Raw genomic sequence first — 19,469 nt, forward strand, 5'->3', positions numbered from 1 at the left:
CAATTGTTTTATGGAGAGCTTGATTAATCATAAAAGAGGCTTTTTAACTCTTTGTATCATACAAATGTGTCTGCAAATGTATAAACTGATCCAAGATCAGGTAAAAATAGATCACAGATCTCCGAAACCATTTTTCGAAACCACTATGACGTAACAAAACCTTGTTTGCTGAAACCATGTGACTTTGGCAGTTTGATCCGAATCACTGGTTTGAAACAAATGATTTGCAAAGATTTCGAAGCTTCACATAACGTTATGAAAATGTTTCGAAAGTGCCCATCAGTGCTAGTTCAAATAAACCCTGCACCTAGATCCACTCGACGTAGTTTACGCAAATTTTACTTGCTAAAAACATCTATCTAGGCATGTGTACAACAGGTTTTCTGCAAAGTTTTTATCATGCAAACCTAGAGGCGTATCAAATATGATAAAGTAGGCTTATTACGGTTAAACAGCATATTTGACTTTTTACAACAGAAATCAACAAATATGTTCGCATGAATTTTCATGAGTAATGACTGTGGCATAAGAACTTCAGACTTGTTTTGGCTATGTCAAAATATTGAATGGTGTTATAAACCTCAGTGTTATTGTTCTTGTGCCCTTAGTGTCTTCAAACCACTTTCAACTTGTCAGAAATTAATTTAAAAAGAGAATGAAGCTCCGACCAACCAGCACAATGACCGATACAAAGATCGCAGATGACCTTTCTCTCAGCTCCAAAAAACAACTACTGGTACAGCCACACTTGCATACAAACACACTACATCTTATATAGATAGTGCACACTCACCCAACTCCACTGTCTGTTCATCTGCAGGAACAATTACACTCTGAACAGCAGGAAGTCGACGCCCTTACACAGCCACTGCTGGAGACTGAGGCTGGATTCATAAAGGTAAGGTTTTAAGTGGCCTTTCGAACTTGATTCTTTCTGTTCCCTCATTTGTGTTTGTGTGTGTCAGTACAGAATCTGGATCAATACCTCACTCACAGAGACGCACTGGACTTGAGGAAGAGTAAACTGCTCCATAAGCGCTGGACGCAGAGTGTGTGGCTGCCGGTACAGCGGAGCATTAAGCAACACTTTACACAGCATGGCTACAATGAGACACAGAGGATGAGAAGCATGCATGCACACTACATCAACTACTGTAATGCTAAGGTATACACTTAAACAGTTACAGGATAACAATACTGCAATTAGCATAAGCATGCTGTTATAGCAAATAGCCATTTCAGCACAGTCACAGCATTACAGTAACTTTCACAGTAACCCTTAGGGCCCTTTCACACCTACCTTATTTGGTCCGGATTTTCGGGCTGAAAACCTCCCCCAGACCAAACAGACGAAATTTGGTCCGACGAAAAGAGGTAGCCTCGGTCCGGATCAAACTGAACAAAGGTTCGGTTCGTTTCTAGAGTGAAAGCATTTTCTGTATGGTTCGGCCTTTCAGAGCATTTACAGGAAGTTCCTGTTTATGTTTAAATATCATGTTATTTTTTTAATTTCATCTCGGCTATAGTGATTATGAAAAGTGAAAAGATGTGCAATATGTCAGAAGACAGAAGGTCAGAAATGATTTTGACCACTTCATTAAGTTTTGTTTTGTAGAAAGCCTTTCCCTAAAGTGAAATTTGGTTTTGTATAAATTGTATCTTAATTTGAATCAATGTTTCATCAGCCAATTGCCTGGATTTAATCAATAAGAAGCAAATAGACTATAGCAGACAACAATCGTGACATGGATCACTTGCATTGCACATGAACTGGAGCGCGTCTCATAAATAAACCCAAACTCAGAAGGCTACTTGCCTCACAGACATGAGAAATATGTGTAGGCCTATAGAAATGTTGAAATGTCCACTTTTAAACAAAACAATTCCAAACTAAAAGAAATAGTCAAGCAATGCGCACTGTTCATTAGTGGCAACGATATGCGTCCGTTCATTCATTCTTGTCAAAGACGCTGACGTCAGACGCACATCCGTTTACAAACCAATCAATGTCCAGATGCCGCCCACATAGATGATGACGAGTGGACACAAGCGTGTCATGTAAATTTCTTTAGTGCGCTCTTTAGTGCGTTTCTTTATTTTAAAGTTCTTTTAATTGCAATGTGAAACCAAACCAAAACTAACCGAATGTATAAAATGTGTCAAAACATGAACTTCGGTTTGGATCTTGGTGCGGACTTTCAGGTGTGAAAACGCCCTTAGTCGGGGGAATTTCAAATTGTCGCTTTTAAAGGTGAAGCAAATGCAGTTATGAATGTTAAAGAGTCAGTAATGCTAAAAAAATATTTTTTGTGTGTTACAGGCCAGATATGTTAGGATAATAAAAAAAACGAAAACACAAAAATGATGAAAAACTGCAATAATGATTTCTAATCCCCCTAAAAACGCAAATGTGTCCTGTGTTTTAGGGTTTTGTGTTTCTAGAGAGTTACGATCCCCTGGAGTACGACCCTTTCCTGCACCATTTCAACACACATTATCACAAAGTGAGTGAGTCATATCATCATCTTTTTTCTCTTGATAGTTACACAACTTAAATGCATGAATGATATGTAATTGATTTGGTGAAGGATTCAATCAAGTTTTACTCAACTTCGCTTGTGTTTTTGTGCAGATCTCCACCCCATCATTGGAGGATCCTCTGTCTCTTCAGTCACGAGCCAGGATTAAGGAGAAGACAGCAGTACTTCGCTGCCAAACAGGTTTCACAAATGTATTCGCTGTTAATAATGACTAGATCATTCAAGCCTCTACGCAAACCTTGGCAATAGAATCGCCATTGGCTACAGTACTACAGTATTTTATATACACCGATCAGGCATCACATTATGACCACTGACAGGTGAAGTGATAACACTAATTATCTCTTCATCACCTGTTAGTGGGTGGAATATATTAGGCAGCAAGTGAACATTTTGTCCTCAAAGTTGATGTGTTAGAAGCAGGAAAAATGGGCAAGCGTAAGGATTTGAGCGAGTTTGACAAGGGCCAAATTGTGATGGCTAGACAACTGGGTCAGACCATCTCCAAAACTGCAGCTCTTGTGGGGTGTTCCCGGTCTGCAGTGGTCAGTCTCTATCAAAAGTGCTCCAAGGAAGGACCAGTGGAGAACCGGCCACAGGGTCATGGGCGGCCGAGGCTCATTGATGCACGTGGGGAGTAAAGGCTGGCCCGTGTGGTCCGATCAAACAGACGAGCTACTGGAGCTCAAACTGCTCAAGAAGTTAATGCTGGTTCTGATAGAAAGATGTCAGAATACACAGAGCATCAGTTTGTTGTGTATGGGGCGGCACAGCCGCAGACCAGTCAGGGTGCCCATGCTGACCCCTGACCACCGCCCAAAGCACCAACAGTGGCACGTGAGCTTCAGAACTGGACCAAAGCAAAAATGGTTCAGGAATGGTTTGAGGAGCACAACAACGAGTTTGAGGTGTTGACATGGCCACCAAATTCCCCAGATCTCAATCCAATCTGTGGGATGTGCTGAACAAGTCCGATCCATGGAGGCCCCACCTCGCAACTTACAGGACTTAAAGGATCTGCCGTTAGGATCTGTCTAGTGTAGTCCATGCCTCGACGGGTCAGGGTTGTTGGCAGCAAAAGGGGGACCAGCACAATATTAGGAAGGTGGTCATAATGTTATGCCTGATCAGTGTGTATATATATATATATAAAAGCATTTTTCAAGCACCTCCATATTTGAAAAACTGCAGAAAACTACTTTTAAGCTGGAAATGACTGAATATTTACGTACATATTTACAGTGGGTCTGTTCGCACGGGAGTATTATTACCTGAGGTAATTTTTCCAGACCTTTTTCCAGAAGGTAAAAGTCAACGTAATCTTTACTGACATTGTCTGTAATGATTACTGAGATGACGCATTCGGACGGGACTAAAATCACTGAGAAGCTCTGGTAATAATTTCTTTACCCCACCTCTCCATGTTAAAGGGGCTATATGCAACTTTTTCCCCAAAATAAACGTAACAATAGCCTTTTTATTTTACCATTTATGACTCAAACATCTCCTGATGAGCATACTGACACCTTGTCCGCTCACAGTGGGTGCACCTATAAGCCTGTATCCTATTTTTCCTATTTTCTGTCGGGTCGGATTTTTCCCGCGCTGTCTGCGGATGTGACGTCACCACCGCTGCGAGAGCGAGCAGAAAATAAGAGCAGTTCTGTTTTTTGGCCACAGGTGTCAGTCGCGAGTTTAAATTTCAAAAAACGCATATAGCCCCTTTAAACTAATCCCGTCTGAATAGGGCTTTAGCCTCTAACACACACTGGCGAGTAAAATCGAAGAATTTATTAGCCAATGGCTAATGATAGACATTATTTAGTCGCATATGTGAGTGATTTACTCGCATTGTAGAGGGTTGAGTTATTATTGTACGACTTCCTTTAAGGGGGTACAGAGCATTGAAACACACAGGTAAACAAAATGGCTTCTGTGTGACCTTTAAACTCTGCATGCTAGGTCATGTGTATCGCCGTCAGCAGGTGGAGGAAATTCTCCAGAGTCCACCTTCTTCCCAACAGAGCCTCAAAAAGTCCCAGGCTAAACCCTCCAGAGATACTACCTCACAGACTTCGGGAGGACGGCAGTCCGTTTGGATCAAGGTATCATCTTCAGGCTCGCTGCGGAGCTGCTTTGTGTCAGTCGTTGTGTTTCTAGAGCTTCTGTGCCAGTGATACTGAGGTCATGTGTTGCTGTTCAGGAGTCGAGGCTCTCCACATGCAGCTGTGGCAGAGCGATGCAGCTTCCACACTGAGTGCTGGTCCTCCTATGGATAATGACAGCATTCATAGGGCCTTTTTGACATCAGGTTGTATGGACACACTTCTTCCCGTACTGAGGATGGTGCGTGTTATACCATTGAAGTGCAATAAATAATAAGGTGTACAGTATGTAATGTGTGTAGTGCTTATTGAACAATGCATACATTGAAAGGTGAGCAGATTCTGACAATCACATGTAGTTTGAGACACACTTAACAGAAGAAACTGAAGAAAATATATTAAGAATATACAGTGAACCTCCTGTCTGAAAAATCTGGGGTCTTATGAAAATACCCTTTTTCATTTAAATTTTTCAAATAAATACATTTAGAGAAATTCTGAGTTTTTATTTTTGTCTTTGGTATTTATGAATAATTGTACCCAAACCAATACAGCAATCTATTCCTATAAATGTTAATACAATTATGCATTAAACAAATAACTTTCGACATCCAGAATCAACCCAAATGTACAACATCCAGATCCAGTCTGTGCATAAAACCTACTTAGGCATAATCAATGCAAAACCATAAGAACCATATTATACATTCTTAAAGCATTTATAAATAAATCTTTCCTAAATTTAGGAATTTAAAGAATAATTTGTGTTCCTTCACACATGTTCAGATAGTATATCATATAATTAAACAGTGTTTCAGTTTTTAATAATAAAATTATTAAACATTCGCTGAGGGGCTCCAAGAATAAGTTTGGGAACCGCTGGGGTAGCACACGTGTGCTTGGCTTCATGGATTCTACAAATAACTGAATTAATGTTTGGCATTTCAAGCAATTTCAGTTGAACAAACAGTGATTTTTTGACCTCTACATATGAAGCAGCAGTACATGGTGTTAAAGGTGCAGTATTCCCCTCTATGCCAGCGCTCCACTCATGAACCGCTCACGCTCACCAGTAAAACAACTCCGACATGAAATTTGATTCCCTGTATTGCACTATACTTGTAGCCATTAAAAACAAATAATTAGTTTCATATTTATGTTTAAATATTATATAATAATTTTATCTGTTGATTATGAAAAGTGAACAGCATGAGTATAGGACATCATAAGATGCGCAATATATTGGAAGACATGGAGTGGGTCAGAAAATATTTAGACCACTTCATTAAGTTTAGTTAGCCTTTCTTTAAAGTGAATTTCCTTTTGTATAAATTGTATCTTAATTTTGATCAATGTTTCATCAACCAATAGTCTGGATTTAATTTGCAAATATAGCAGACAATATAATCATGGACTAGAGCGCGTCTAATAAATGAACCGAAACTCAAGAAATATGTCTATAGAAAGCTTGATTTGTCTTTTAAACGAAACAATTCAAAATGGAAAGAATGACATTTGGCGAGTCAGCATCGTCAACTTCGTCTTTGCAGCCGGTAATGACAAAGAAAAAACCTAGTTTATTAATAAACAATTAAATAGTCTCCTTGCTATTTTTTTCATAATTATTACTTTTGCTGTTCTTTGTGGCAAGCTTTATGCGTGCGCTTGAGTGTGGAATAGGCTGATGTGTTTGAAGTAAACGCTTGTTTAGAATTATCTCCAGTATATATTTAAGCAATTAAATTAGTCTAATATAAATGTGTACTTAGTCGTCAACTAATGGCTTAAATGAACAACTACTAGTCCAGTAGTTGTCAGGGGCAGCCCTACTAATTTAACATATTTTCCAACCAGCGTATCACAAAGGGAATTCTGGGATGAGCGAGCGGAGCGGGATCTTCAGAAAGGTGCTCCGCTCACATGCTCTGGTTTCACTCCATTATCCCAGCTAACAGGGAACGTTCTCAGACCTTTGGCTAATGTTATGGAAAAGGTTCTCTCAAAATTATGAACATTTATTCTAAGCTATCTGGGGTCCGTTCTTCGTACCTCGCGTAATACAGATGATTTGACAGATCCCAGATCTTTTAAAGGTCCCGTTCTTCGTGTCTTTTTGAAGCTTTGATTGTGTTTACAGTGTGCAATATAACATGTGTTCATGTTTCGCGTGTAAAAAAACACAGTATTTTTCACACAATGTACTTATCTGTGTACCGCTGTTTTCACTGTCCTAAAAACGGCTGGTGATTTCCTCTTTCTATGAAGTCCCTCCTTCAGAAATACGTAACGAGTTCTGATTGTGCAAGCGCTTACCGTGTTGTAATTCGACCGCAGCTTAGCGCACGTGCCAGCAGTTCCTGTGTTGTGATTCGACAGCAGCTTAGCGCATGTTGGAAAGGTCACGCCTCTTAACGGAGAGATGTATGCGTTCAATAATCTCTACAGCGTCCCTGGGAAAGCCAAACAAAGGTGATTTGACTCCTGGATGAAAATAACAGCGTCTCGACGACATGGCGATAAACACACTCAACGCAACAGTTCCTTTTCTCCACGCGACACGTCCGCTTCTCCACGTGGGACAGCAACAAGACCGCGCCCCCTTTTTCGCGTTTCTTTGTGGGCGGAAGTTAGTCTGTTCTACAGCTCTACTGACGTAATTAAAGCAGGAAGTACCAGGATGTAGTCCAAGCCAGCCGTTCGCTGTAGGCTTTGAAAGGGAACTTCTGTTAAATAAAATATCTCGCTTGGCATTGAACTTTGAGCTTTATAATTTTACAGGTATTATTTATGCTCTAACAGCAACATTACACACTAACTAAAGTTTGAACAATGGGATCATGCGGAATGGGACCTTTAATCGTGATAGCTGATCTCTGGCTAATTTGGTTGTTCAAACGAATTTGCGGATTGGATTAAAATATCTGGATGAAGTTGTCTAAGATTACTGCGTGCTCCTGTGTTCCCTGAAGAGGGCTGATGCATCGATACTCGAAACTAGGAGTGCAGCGATTGGCTGGCGTCAAGACAGCAACGTAATGACATCATATAATTAAAAAAGCCACCTGGCAAAAACATTGACAAATAAAAAAAAAAACATGCATTTCTGGACCTTTATAAGGAACCAGCCAAACGACCAAACCAACATAAAAGTTATAATAGATAAATGTTTTTTTAAACATAATTCCCAATTATTTATATTCACGATTTTATAGTATTTGTACACCCTTTACAGTTTTATTTCAATGTTGTAATAAGCAATTCATTTCATTTTTAATTCAATTTGAGGCAGATTTGTTACGTGACAGCATTAATTAAAGTTTCTTAAGGGTCAAGATCAAGTTCTCTGCATCTCCTGCGCCGAATCAAGCCATCCCATAATATCCGTCATCACTCAAATTAATGCACAGCTCAGAGTAACTGTATATGTGTGTAAGACTGAGATAACATTATAAAGTAATGATTCTATCTCAAATAAATCTCTCAATCAAGTGGCTGTGTCAATCATACACAACATTATAATATTTTCAAATACATTTTTATATTATTTAAAATTATTATTGCCCCTGGTTCAGTAAGGAACTCTTGTAATGAAGTAGCAGTGGCTGGGACACATGTTAAGTATCAACGCCGCTTAAAAAGATGCAATCTAATCCTGTTTACATGAAATAAGCCGCTCGCGAGCAGGTTTAAGCTTCCAGACCTGTTGCTATGACAGCAAGTCCAGGATGAGCGTCGAAGAACCAAACAATCCAAGATCACGCCAAATCGTCAACAATCAAATCCAGCTAACTGAGTTAGCGGCGTACGAAGAACGGACCCCAGGTGTTTAATAATCTTCTCAAAACATTAGCACAAAAACGTTATTTAAACATTGTTCATACGCTTTGTTCTGAAATGCTACAGTTGGACATTTTTTTAAATGTTCAGAGAAAATTCTAAAGTAATGTCATTTTGAATGTTCAGAGAGCAATGAGAAAAATGCTTTTTCATAACTTAATGCTTACATTAGCTAAACGTTTTGTTAGCTGGGATAGCAATATTTGGCTTTTAATGAATGAAAGGAAAAATAAGGCACATTTAACAGGCCAGGCACATCTAATCAAAAGAAGTTTTCTGAAGGAAACAGTCGGATGTTTAGATTATAAATGCAATTTCAAAATACAAACCAGTTTCTATCCCAACCAAATCATAACATTATTACCTAATATTCCCCATCATATAACATCATTAGCATGTGTGAGTAATCATGTAAACATCCATTAAGCAGTTAATCTTTCTTCATATCAAGAGTGTCACTAATTATCAAATGTCGTTTTGTTGAATGACCTGTTTAATGTTGTAGTGCTAATGAAGCAGATGTTCACATGTGAGGTGTCTGCTCATAGAGCTGCAAGTCGAGACGCACTTTGACCTCTCCGGTTGGAACTTCGTGAAGCAGCAGACGCCGTTCCAATGGACCTTTACCATCTTGATCCTTCTTCACTGTTGCTACAGGAACTTCAGTACGACCTAGAAAATCTGTATCGAAATCACAATCCGTTAAGAATATATATCTTTGTGTATCTATATGTTGTTTGTGTGATGCCGTGTAGAATCCCACCGTCAGGAGAAAACTGGTCCCTCTCAAAGATGGTGAGGCAGAGGACGTCCTGGTACAGGTCTTTGATGAAGAAGTGGCAGTTGAAGTTCCATTTGGGGTTGAGCGTGTCGGGCTGATGGCGGGACGTGTAGCACTGAGCGCCCATTGTTAGCTCACAGTATGGGTTACTCTTCCCTATAAACACACAACACATCACACACTGAAAAAATATCTAAACATTAGATTAGTTTACTAGAGGAGCAAAACAAAAGCACAGTACAACAAATCAACCTGCTAAAATAATCCCAAGGTCATTATTGGATTGGAGGGAATGATCAAATGTATACCTTGAATGCACACCGATCAGGCATAACATTATGACCTAATATTGTGTTGGTCCCCCTTTTGTTGTCAAAACAGCCCTGACCCGTCGAGGCATGGGCTCCACTAGACCCCTGAAGGTGTGCTGTGGCACTGGCACCTAGATGTTAGCAGCAGATCCTTTAAGTCCTGTAAATTGCAAGGTGGGGCCTCCATGGATCGGACTTGTTTGTTCAGCACATCCCACAGATGCTCGATTGGATTGAGATCTGGGGAATTTGGAGGCCAAGTCAATGCCTCAAACTTGTTGTTGTGCTCCTCAAACCATTCCTGAAGCATTTGTGCTTTGTGCGGCGCATTATCTGCTGAAAGAGCCACAGCCACCAGGGAATACCGTTTCCATGAGAGGGTGTGCATGGTCTCAACAATGCTTAGGTCGGTGGTACGTGTCAAAGGAACATCCACATGGATGGAGGACCCAAGGTTTCCCAGCAGAACATTGCCCAAAGCATCACTGCCTCCACCGGCTTGCCTTCTTCCCATAGTGCACCTGGTGCCATGTGTTCCCCAGGAAAGCGACGCACACACACCCGGCCATCCAGAAAATGTGATTCATCAGACCAGGCCACCTTCTTTCATTGCTCCGTGGTCCAGTTCTGATGCCCATGTGCCACTGTTGGTGCTTTCGGCGGAGGTCAGGGGTCAGCATGGGCACCCTGACTGGTCAGCGGCTGTGCCGCCCCATACACAACAAACTGAGATGCTCTGTGTATTCTGACACCTTTCTATCAGAACCAGCATTAACTTTTTGAGCAATTTGAGCTGCAGTAGCTCGTCTGTTTGATCGGATGATACAGGCCAGCCTTCACTCCCCACGTGCATTAATGAGCCTCGGCCGCCCATGACCCTGTGGCCGGTTCTCCACTGTTCCTTCCTTGGAGCCCTTTTGATAGAGACTGACCTCTGTAGACCGGGAACACCCCACAAGAGCTGCAGTTTTGGAGATGCTCTGACCCAGTCGTCTAGCCGTCACAATTTGGCCCTTGTCAAACTCGATCAAATCCTTACGCTTGCCCATTTTATCCAACAACTTTGAGGACAAAATGTTCACTTGCTGCCTAATATATCCCACCCACTAACAGGTGCCGTGATGAAGAGATAATCAGCGTTATTCACTTCACCTGTCATAATGTTATGCCTGATCAGTGTGTGTGTGTGTATAGTGAGGTTTGTGTGCGTAATTCGAACCATTGGGTTTGCAGGGCTTCAGCTCTGTCGCCTCCAGGACGGTTACTAGCAGTCTCCCGATCCCACTGTTCTTCTGAGAGCGAGCTAAACAACACACACACACTTATATCAGTAACGCTGCATTCAATCCCACTGACTATAGGCTGCGTTCACACTGCAGGGCTTAATGCTCAATTCCGATTTTTTGAAAAAATGTGATTTTTTTGCAAGGCCGTTCACATTTCCAATTAAATGCGACCTTTTGTGATCTCCTGTGTGAACGTGAAATGACCCAGAAGTGACCCGCATGCGCAGAAGAGTACTCAACGGTCAACGACGTCACTTGTTGTTTACGGAAGTAGCCAAATATGGGTGTCAGCATTGGAGTTCGTTTAGCTTTATTAAAGTTATTTTCGCAACGGAGCCAGCACCATTACAACCTTCTCATGTTAAGAAGAAAATTAAAAAAGAGGAGGAGAGCAAGGTTTTTGTTTAAAGGCTTTTTATTTTTCGCTGGCATTGGAGCCAGGATCGTCTGTAACCACGCTCGGCCATTTCGCTGGAAATGTTTTCAAAAACCGCCCGGTTCCGATAAGAGCCCTCGAGTTTGGCCTGAATAGAGCTGTCCCCCCAAATATTAATTAACTCCGAAATCTCGCTTCCCTTCCACTGACTGGTCTCCGCATCGTCCACCATAGTTGTTTATCTTCTCATTCCCGCCTACTTCAACGTACAATGATGACGTTTGTCGCGTATCAACGACGTGCGGGTCGGATACATGTGACCTGGCAGTTCAGACTGAAGACGCATTTCAAAAGATCGGATATGTATCGGATTTGGACCACATACCCAAGTGGCCTGGGTCGCATTTGAAAAGATCGGATCTGTGTCGTTCAGACTGTCATGAAAAGATCAGATACAGGTCGCATAAGGGCAAAAAAATCGGAATTGGGTCGTTTCAGCCTGCAGTGTGAACGCAGCCTTTGACTCTTGAGAGTCATCACTGAATCCCAACCTTGGTACGCCTTCTCCCTCTTGAGCTTCTCCGTCTCTATGAAGTGATCGGATGCGGCTTTGATCTTCTGCACCCATGTTGTCCTGAGTTCAAATGAAAGTGTTCAATAATGTTAGTAACTGTATTTATATACCGCACAACAGACGCTCACTATAATAAATGAGTATTTTTGCTTCACTACAGATGTGAATAATACTCTATAGTTCTCAGTTCAGTGGATCTCTTCAAGTGTGTGTATGAATTTAAGGCCCATTCACACTGTTAATAATTGTATGAGAATATGGAAGTCTACACCACAGAGGAACAATATTGTGATTTTTTTGTTGTTGTTGATGAATGATAAAAACATTGACAGCCAATCAGAATCCCTCCTGTAACTGCAGTGCACGCTTAGAATAAACAACATTATCGTTGGTTTAGACGCTAATATAGTTGCCATTTTTTATGCATTTCTCTAAGCATTTTAGTTTCTACCTCTCATTAATGGTGTCCGTCTTGAGTGTGTACACCCGGTCAATGTGCGAGATGTGAAAAACGGGATCGTCGCTGGAAGGGTCAGAAGGCATTTTGACCAAGACCTCATTCAGAAACACTGGCTAGAATGAGAAAGATCATCTTAGAGAAGGACATTTGACAAATATCACTATAGACCCTTTTCACAGACTGTGGTGACGCGTTTTAACGGTCATCAATATCGTAAATCCTGCAGCGTTTTTTGTATTTTCATTTAAAAATATATATATATGTACATTTATACTTTGTATTTTATTACTTTAGCATCAAATTACAATAAAAAAAGTTGAGGGTGTTTAGTAATAGCGTCTGTAAAAATGAACATGTTTCTCTCTTTTCACTGCTGTTATCAATCTCACTCTATTTTTTCCCTCTTTTTGAAAGTTGTGAAATCAGTACTGTGGCGTTTTTATTTTGCTATGTGAGCAAATGGGGACACAGAAAAAGATTTAATGTATTCTCTCATTCACAGCTATAATGACTTCCGCTCTGAGAAACCCGGAAATGTGAAAAGGGTCTATTGTGTAACACAACACAGCTGAGTAACAAGCTCTGAGGGACATCTAACCAATCGGGGTGCTTTACCGTTTTATACATCTTGTACTGTGCATTTGAGTTGGGATTGAAGAGTTTGTCTGGCCCAGAGGAGAACTGTTTGGAGGTGTAAGTGAGGAGCAGGAAGTCGTTGAACAGGAAGGCCCAGAGCTCCTTGCTGCTCTTGGTCTTGTGTAGTTTGCCGCTGTGCAGTAGCTTTCGAGGGCCCAGGCAGTTCGTCAGAGAGTTAAAAACGAGGTGCTAAAACAAGAATATGACATCTTCATCAATTCCATAACACGTAATAAAAGTGTTTTACACGTTGAGGTCATTCTGTGGCAGAGAAAGGTCAACAGCGGCTCTCCTCCAGTGGTCTCACCTCAATGACTCCATCGCACAGCACACGGCTCTGGATCCATTCCAGCCGATCCGAGTTTTCCTTCTCCCTCACGCCCTCGTTGACCTGTGAGCACAACTCCTCAGCCTGCTCGAGGGCCGCCTGCAGGTGTGTGTGATCTGCGTGAGCCGGAGGGGTGTTCTCCAGAATCTGCACAACCATGAACAATCACTGGCTTCAATAAAAACCATTAGAAATATAGCAGAATGATGTTCGTGCCGATGACTTGTACTCGTACGTTCTTGATCAGCAGCGGGTAGCGTGTGATTCTCTGCATGGGTTTCAGGAGGAAGCTGGACAGTGGCATTCCTTTACAGCGGTAATTACTGGCAATTTTCTACAAAGAAGAGTAAAAAACACAAGGAAGAGAAGCATTAGAGCCTAATAAATGTCTTATCGCGACCACGGGAGAGCAGTGTTTACAGCGCCATCTTGTGGGCCACTGTGGAAAAGGGACCGAAACCCAGACCGAAATTGTTTGTTGTGCAAAAGTGTCCTTAAAATCAAACACCGAAATGAATGAATATTACTCGGTGTTTAGTATGGACCAGTCCTAACTCTACACACCTCCTGCATTTACCTTGAGGAAGAGTTTGAAGTCCGCTGATGTGTCTGTTTTCTGTTGGAGCAGGGCTGCAGCATTGAGCTGGCAGCTGCAGAAGCGAATGTAGGCCTGCATGTGAGAGAGCTCTGAGGACAGGATATCACCCACCACCTGCACCGGCATCCTCTCTCCAGACATCTTCTTACGGACACGCAAAGCTCTGAAACACACACACACACTGTATATTATACATTTTCTTTTGTTTGCCTAGGAATCAAAATGCACTTGAAATACGAAATCATGTCCATTAGTGAGACATTTTAGTGACCACTCCGCTTGTTTAAAGGTGTAGCAAAAAATAAAAATTATACGCTAAATATGTCTTCTACTGTATTGTTTTTATTTTTGTATGTAGTTTTTACTCAATTGTATTTATTTTTAATGCATTTTTTACTTGATTGTAGTTATTTTTTGTAGTTTTTTACTCTGCTGAAGTTGTATTAATGTAATAATTTTAAAATATTGCAGTTATTTTTAATGTAATTAAATTTTACTCTATTGTAGTTATTGTTAATGTATTTTTACTCTATTGTAGTTATTCTTCATGTATTTTTACTCTTATTGTTATTTCTATGCATTTTTACTCTATTGTAGTTATTTTTAATGTATTTTTACTCTATTGTAGTTATTTTAAATGTACTTTTACTCTTATATTGTTATTTCTATGCATTTTTACTCTACATTGTAGTTATTGTTAATGTCATTTTACTCTATTGTAGTTATTGTTAATGTATTTTTACTCTATTGTAGTTATTTTTTATGTATTTTTACTCTTTTATTGTTATTTCTATGCATTTTTCTCGATTGTAGTTATTGTTAATGTATTTTTACTCTATTGTAGTTATTTTTAATGTATTTTTACTCTGCTGAAGTTGTTTTAATGTAATAATTTTAATATATTGCAGTTCTTTTTAATGTCATTTTACTCTATTGTAGTTATTTTTTAAGTATTTTTACTCTTTTATAGTTATTTCTATGCATTTATTCTCTATTGTAGTTATTTTAATGCCATTTTACTCTACTGTAATTATTGTTAAAGGTCCCATGGCATGGCATTTTTCTATTATTTTATAATGTTTCCTGAGGTGTACTTATATTGTTAGTATGATTTTTACATCATAAAATGTCATAATGTAGAAATAAAAGGCATTTTTTCTATACTGCTGTTTGCCCTGTGGCTGAATGCCCTGCTTCAAGAGTCGTCTGCTGTGAGACTTCAGTAAAAACGCCCACTGTTGTGATTGGCTGACATCTTTGCATTTGAAATGAGCAGAGGGGGCGTGGTTTAACGAGGTCTACGAGGCACGAGCTGCTGCCAGAGAGACGGATGGACCTGAGTTCACTTCACATCAGTTCTGTCAGTCTCAGTTCAGTGAACTGTTGTAGTTACTAGAATATACTTCAGGTTATTAGTTTATTTATAGTCGGAGTGACTGTCACTCATGTCAGAAAGTTAGTAACTCTAGTAAATTTATGGATCAGCGCTGACTGGAGACGCGAACTGTTTAGAACGATTCAGTCCGATTTGGTGAACTGATTCGGGTCATTAAAAAGAACCGGTTCAAAAGAATGATTCGTTCGCGAACTGGACATCACTAATGTACCAGAGACGGAGCGATTGCTAACAAAATTATTTATTGTAACTACTGAGTTATGAGAGCGCTGTCAGCGCAAGTTTTTTGTGTTTGTTTTTGAGAGTTCTGAATAAACACGAGTCCCAGTCACGCGGAGTCTGTCTTCATCCTTATTACCAACTTTGTAACACACGCATTTAGTACCATTACAGCTGTCGAGATGAACGAGTTACGAGTAGGTGTTGATTAAAGCATTATTTTTAGATATGTTCCAATCATATGAAAAGTGTCAGTGACGCGCATTGAGTACACAGCGCAAACAAAGACACAACAGCAGTAATCAAATGTAATCCAGTTTATTGTGGGGATAGCTGGCTAGCCGGATACCTTCACGCTTCCCCCCCTTCCGCTTAATCTCGCGCCGCGTTTGGTGCTTCCGCTGTGGGCCAGATGCAGTACTGGGGGTCGGGGATGTTGAAGGCCGACCGGTCAGTGCAGCCCGAGCTTCAGCGTGTGTGAGGTTTATCTCTAAAGATGTGGCTCTGCCGATGTTGAGCAGAAACTCGACGAGGACGTACAAAAACACTGACTCACAAGATAGAAAACACGAAAACACCGTTCTGTCGGGAGAGAGAGAAGCCGCAGCGTGTGCACGAATAATAAATAATTAGCTACACATCAGAAATCACTGATCACAGATCAGAAGGAACTGAAAAAAGACTTCTGTTTTCATTTGTACATCCAAACACTGAGAAACTGCCAGCGTTCACTCGTTCACAAGCCATGATCTCTCCAGGACAAATAAATATAGCGCTTGCATGGGCGTGCCAGATTCTCTGTGTGGAGGAAAGGGAGGTACCCGTTCCTGTTTTGACTTCATAACAGGAGACTTCAGGATTGGCTCGTCTGGCCTGTCATTTTCTCAAGGGCAGAGAAAGACAGCCAGAACTCGGTTTTACACCGATCAACATTTCTATCCACTTGGGGACAATATTCAGGCTAGGGGAACTCATATTAATGTTGAAAAACCTCATAAAATGAAAATTTCATGCCATGGGACCTTTAATGTATTTTTACTCTATTGTAGTTATTGTTAATATATATTTACTCAATTGTAGTTATTTTAATGTCATTTTACTCTATTGTAGTTATTGTTAATGTATTTTTACTCTTGTAGTTATTTTTTATGCATTTTTACTCTATTGTAGTTATTGTTAATGCATTTTTTACTCTACTGTAGTTATTTTAATGTAATAATTTTAATATATTGCAGTTATTTTTTTATGTATTTTTTTACTCTATTATAGTTCTTTTTAATATAAAAATGTTTACGTTTTAAAAAGTTTCAAAATGTATCAACTGTGAGACAAATATAATTTTTTTTTAATAAATATTTTTTAAATATTTAATAATGTATTCTAGCATTGACTAGATTTCTAAAAAAACAAGGAATAAAATTAATTATTGGCATAAATAAAAAACATATAAGCCAATCATAAATATATTGAAGAATTAAAAATGGTAATAATTGCAACCTTACTCCTTCTATTTTAAGAACAATTCAGTTACCTGATGTTAACGAACAAATTTGTTCAAATATTACATTTCTCCATTTCTTTCATTTTTCATTTGCATCCATTGGTTGCTATGTGAAAGTCCCCCGTGTAAGCTAAATGGTTTTCCACAAAGCCATGATCCATGTACTGGAAACATCATAAAGAACTGGAAAATGAATTAATATTGGTCGAAAAAACAAAACAAAAAAAACATAGCAAACCATCCAACACACACACTTGCAATTCCCCAAACGGTCTCTAGCCGTCAGTGTTGACTCACTTTAGGAGTTTGGTGCTGCACATGATCAGCTCCCGCCAGTTCACAAAGATCAGGCTCATCTCAGCCTCCGTCAGCCGCCCTGACTCTGCCATTGGCTTATAGAACACCTGAAGATCCACACACACAGGAAAGAAATCAACATATTTATATAACTCCAAACAAAGAGCATAATTGCATAGCACAGACATGTCATAAACATGGACTGTTAGTTCACCTCCCCTGCCAGTTCCAGGTCCTCCAGGTAGGACTCCTCCGTCTGAATAAGCTCATGGATGTAGCCTTGCCTCTTTCTCTCCTCAGTGCACATAGAGTCTAAACTGAGCAGATCAGCACACCCTACACACACATGCACGCACATGCATTCATCAGCGACCACATCACTACAGCATGGCACAATTGAAAACTTTATTTGTGAAATTCTGCTTCATATAAGTGAATACTTTCCATACAAAAATGCATCCAGAGCAAAGGTTACAGTATGACATTCAGAGTGAAGTCTAAGGGTCTCTAAGGTCACAACTGTTAGCTGGCTGCATAGCTGGTCAAGAATGAGGGCAACACATGTTGCTGGTCATCAGTTCCTTTAACTACTTAATCAAGCACGCGGAGGCAGACTAACAATCCTGTGATCTACAAATATATCATTGTGCTGATGAACAGGGCTCGCTTGTGTGAAAGGGTAGGTCACTTTAAAGGGGCCGTGTCATATATTTTTTTTAGTATTACAATTTTTACCCTGTGGTCCATGTTACTCAAGGTTCTTGTACCCGTAGAGACAGAGCGTATTTAGGCCACGCCCACACCAGGGGGGAAAAACAATCCAACGCTCTCCATTGGCTGCATCATTGTCATTTCGGACTTATAAAAAAAAAAACAGAACAATGTCTAAAAGCGGATATGTCACAAAGTGTACAGCAAACAAGCTTAAAAACACAGAAATACGTTTTTATAAGCTGTCGACCCAAAAAAAACGAGAGTTTAAGGAGACAAAAGTGGATAAAGGCAGTAAAACGTGACGCTTCAGCAAAAGAATGGGTAAATTTTGGGATCCTGACACTCAGTATGCCTATGTGTGCAGTAAATATGTTGTCACTGTTAAGTCAAATATCCAAATGTCAGTTTTATATATGATATTTCCTGTCTCTGATTACGTTCCCCTCTAGTGGGTGTAGTTCTCAGTGTAATAACGTGTCTCAATGGCCTGTATCCACTTTTTTGTCCTTAAACGCTCGTTTTTTGGTTCAATAGCTAATAAAAACGTCTGGGTTTTTGGCTGTGGGTTTTGCTTAGCTTGTTTGCTGTACACTTTGTCACATATCAGCTTTTAGACATTGTTCTGTTTTTTGTTATAAGTCCGAAATGACAAGGATGCCGCTTCACGCAATGCAAAGTCAATGGAGACGGTTTGATTGGTTTCCCCCCCGGTGGGCGTGGCCTTCAGATTATGACGCGTGTCGCTCTGTCTCTATAGCCATGTTCCTCATTTTAAAATTACACATGCTGTTTGCCAAACACCGTCTTCAGATACTGATACAAGAAATAGTTGGAATACACATTTGATGTTGAGTTCAGTACAGTTAAAATATTAAAAAAAGATTAATAATAATTAAAAAAACGTGATAGTTAAAATAAAAAAGACCAAGGACCTGAGTAAAAATGTATTAAAAATCAAATAAAAAGACTGCAAGGAAGAGCATTTTTTCACACTATTTATTCTTACTGCTGGTTTTTTTCTGGTTAAGTATAGTAATATCTATCATACATCCTCTTTATTAGCTCACCAGGACTGGGCAGATCAAGTTACTGAACACTGAATAGCCAAATGTGGGTACTTTTTAAGGTTTTAAAGGCACAGTATGTAAGTTTCGCCGGTCGCTTATTCAAAACAAAGACGTAGCTTGATGACGGCGTGAGTGAGTGTGGAATCATGGGAGTTGTAGTCTTGACTCTTCACCTCCACAGCCGATGGAAAGGAATCCGACGGACTCGGGCAGAAATCGTGTTCATGAATGAGTGAATGTATTAAAGTTTTATTAGCGTTACGCTGGTATGATGCAGGACGTGCTAATGCTAATGAGAGAGATCTGAGCCAAACACCGTCTCTGAGCTTTTATTCTGCTTATGCTGCAGTCGCCGCTTCGGCTCTTTTCGTTGTGTGTGTGGGGGAACGCAGTGCTGTTTTACATGCTTAAAACAATCACACTAAACACATCTGAGTGTGTGA

The 19,469-nt window shown here is 40.0% G+C and overlaps 2 protein-coding genes across 2 annotated transcripts in view; one reads left to right on the forward strand and one right to left on the reverse strand.

Moving 5' to 3' along the window:
• Window positions 1-679: 679 nt before the first annotated feature.
• On the forward strand, window positions 680-4,819 carry fam228a (family with sequence similarity 228 member A; the record flags this gene model as incomplete). Its single annotated transcript, XM_079830775.1, is given in 8 exon segments — window positions 680-736; window positions 821-898; window positions 971-1,165; window positions 2,427-2,504; window positions 2,633-2,720; window positions 4,503-4,608; window positions 4,610-4,645; window positions 4,744-4,819. Coding segments are annotated over 8 exon segments (714 nt in total).
• Window positions 4,820-5,134: 315 nt separating this feature from the next.
• itsn2a (intersectin 2a) overlaps window positions 5,135-19,469 on the reverse strand; it is a 104,915-nt gene continuing 90,580 nt past the window's right edge. Inside the window, exons 29-40 of the mRNA XM_079830494.1 lie at window positions 17,460-17,581; window positions 17,246-17,352; window positions 13,812-13,995; window positions 13,470-13,568; window positions 13,214-13,381; window positions 12,886-13,095; window positions 12,262-12,383; window positions 11,788-11,870; window positions 10,794-10,877; window positions 9,246-9,419; window positions 7,497-9,163; window positions 5,135-6,729 (exon numbers count right to left, since the gene is read on the reverse strand). Coding sequence (XP_079686620.1) covers window positions 9,006-9,163; window positions 9,246-9,419; window positions 10,794-10,877; window positions 11,788-11,870; window positions 12,262-12,383; window positions 12,886-13,095; window positions 13,214-13,381; window positions 13,470-13,568; window positions 13,812-13,995; window positions 17,246-17,352; window positions 17,460-17,581 — 1,511 coding nt within the window. The 3' untranslated portion in view covers window positions 5,135-6,729; window positions 7,497-9,005. The remainder of the gene's footprint in view (window positions 6,730-7,496; window positions 9,164-9,245; window positions 9,420-10,793; window positions 10,878-11,787; window positions 11,871-12,261; window positions 12,384-12,885; window positions 13,096-13,213; window positions 13,382-13,469; window positions 13,569-13,811; window positions 13,996-17,245; window positions 17,353-17,459; window positions 17,582-19,469) is intronic.

Source organism: Gobio gobio (genome assembly GCF_949357685.1).
Source record: "Gobio gobio genome assembly, chromosome: 12".
In the NCBI taxonomy this organism is placed as follows: domain Eukaryota; kingdom Metazoa; phylum Chordata; class Actinopteri; order Cypriniformes; family Gobionidae; genus Gobio; species Gobio gobio.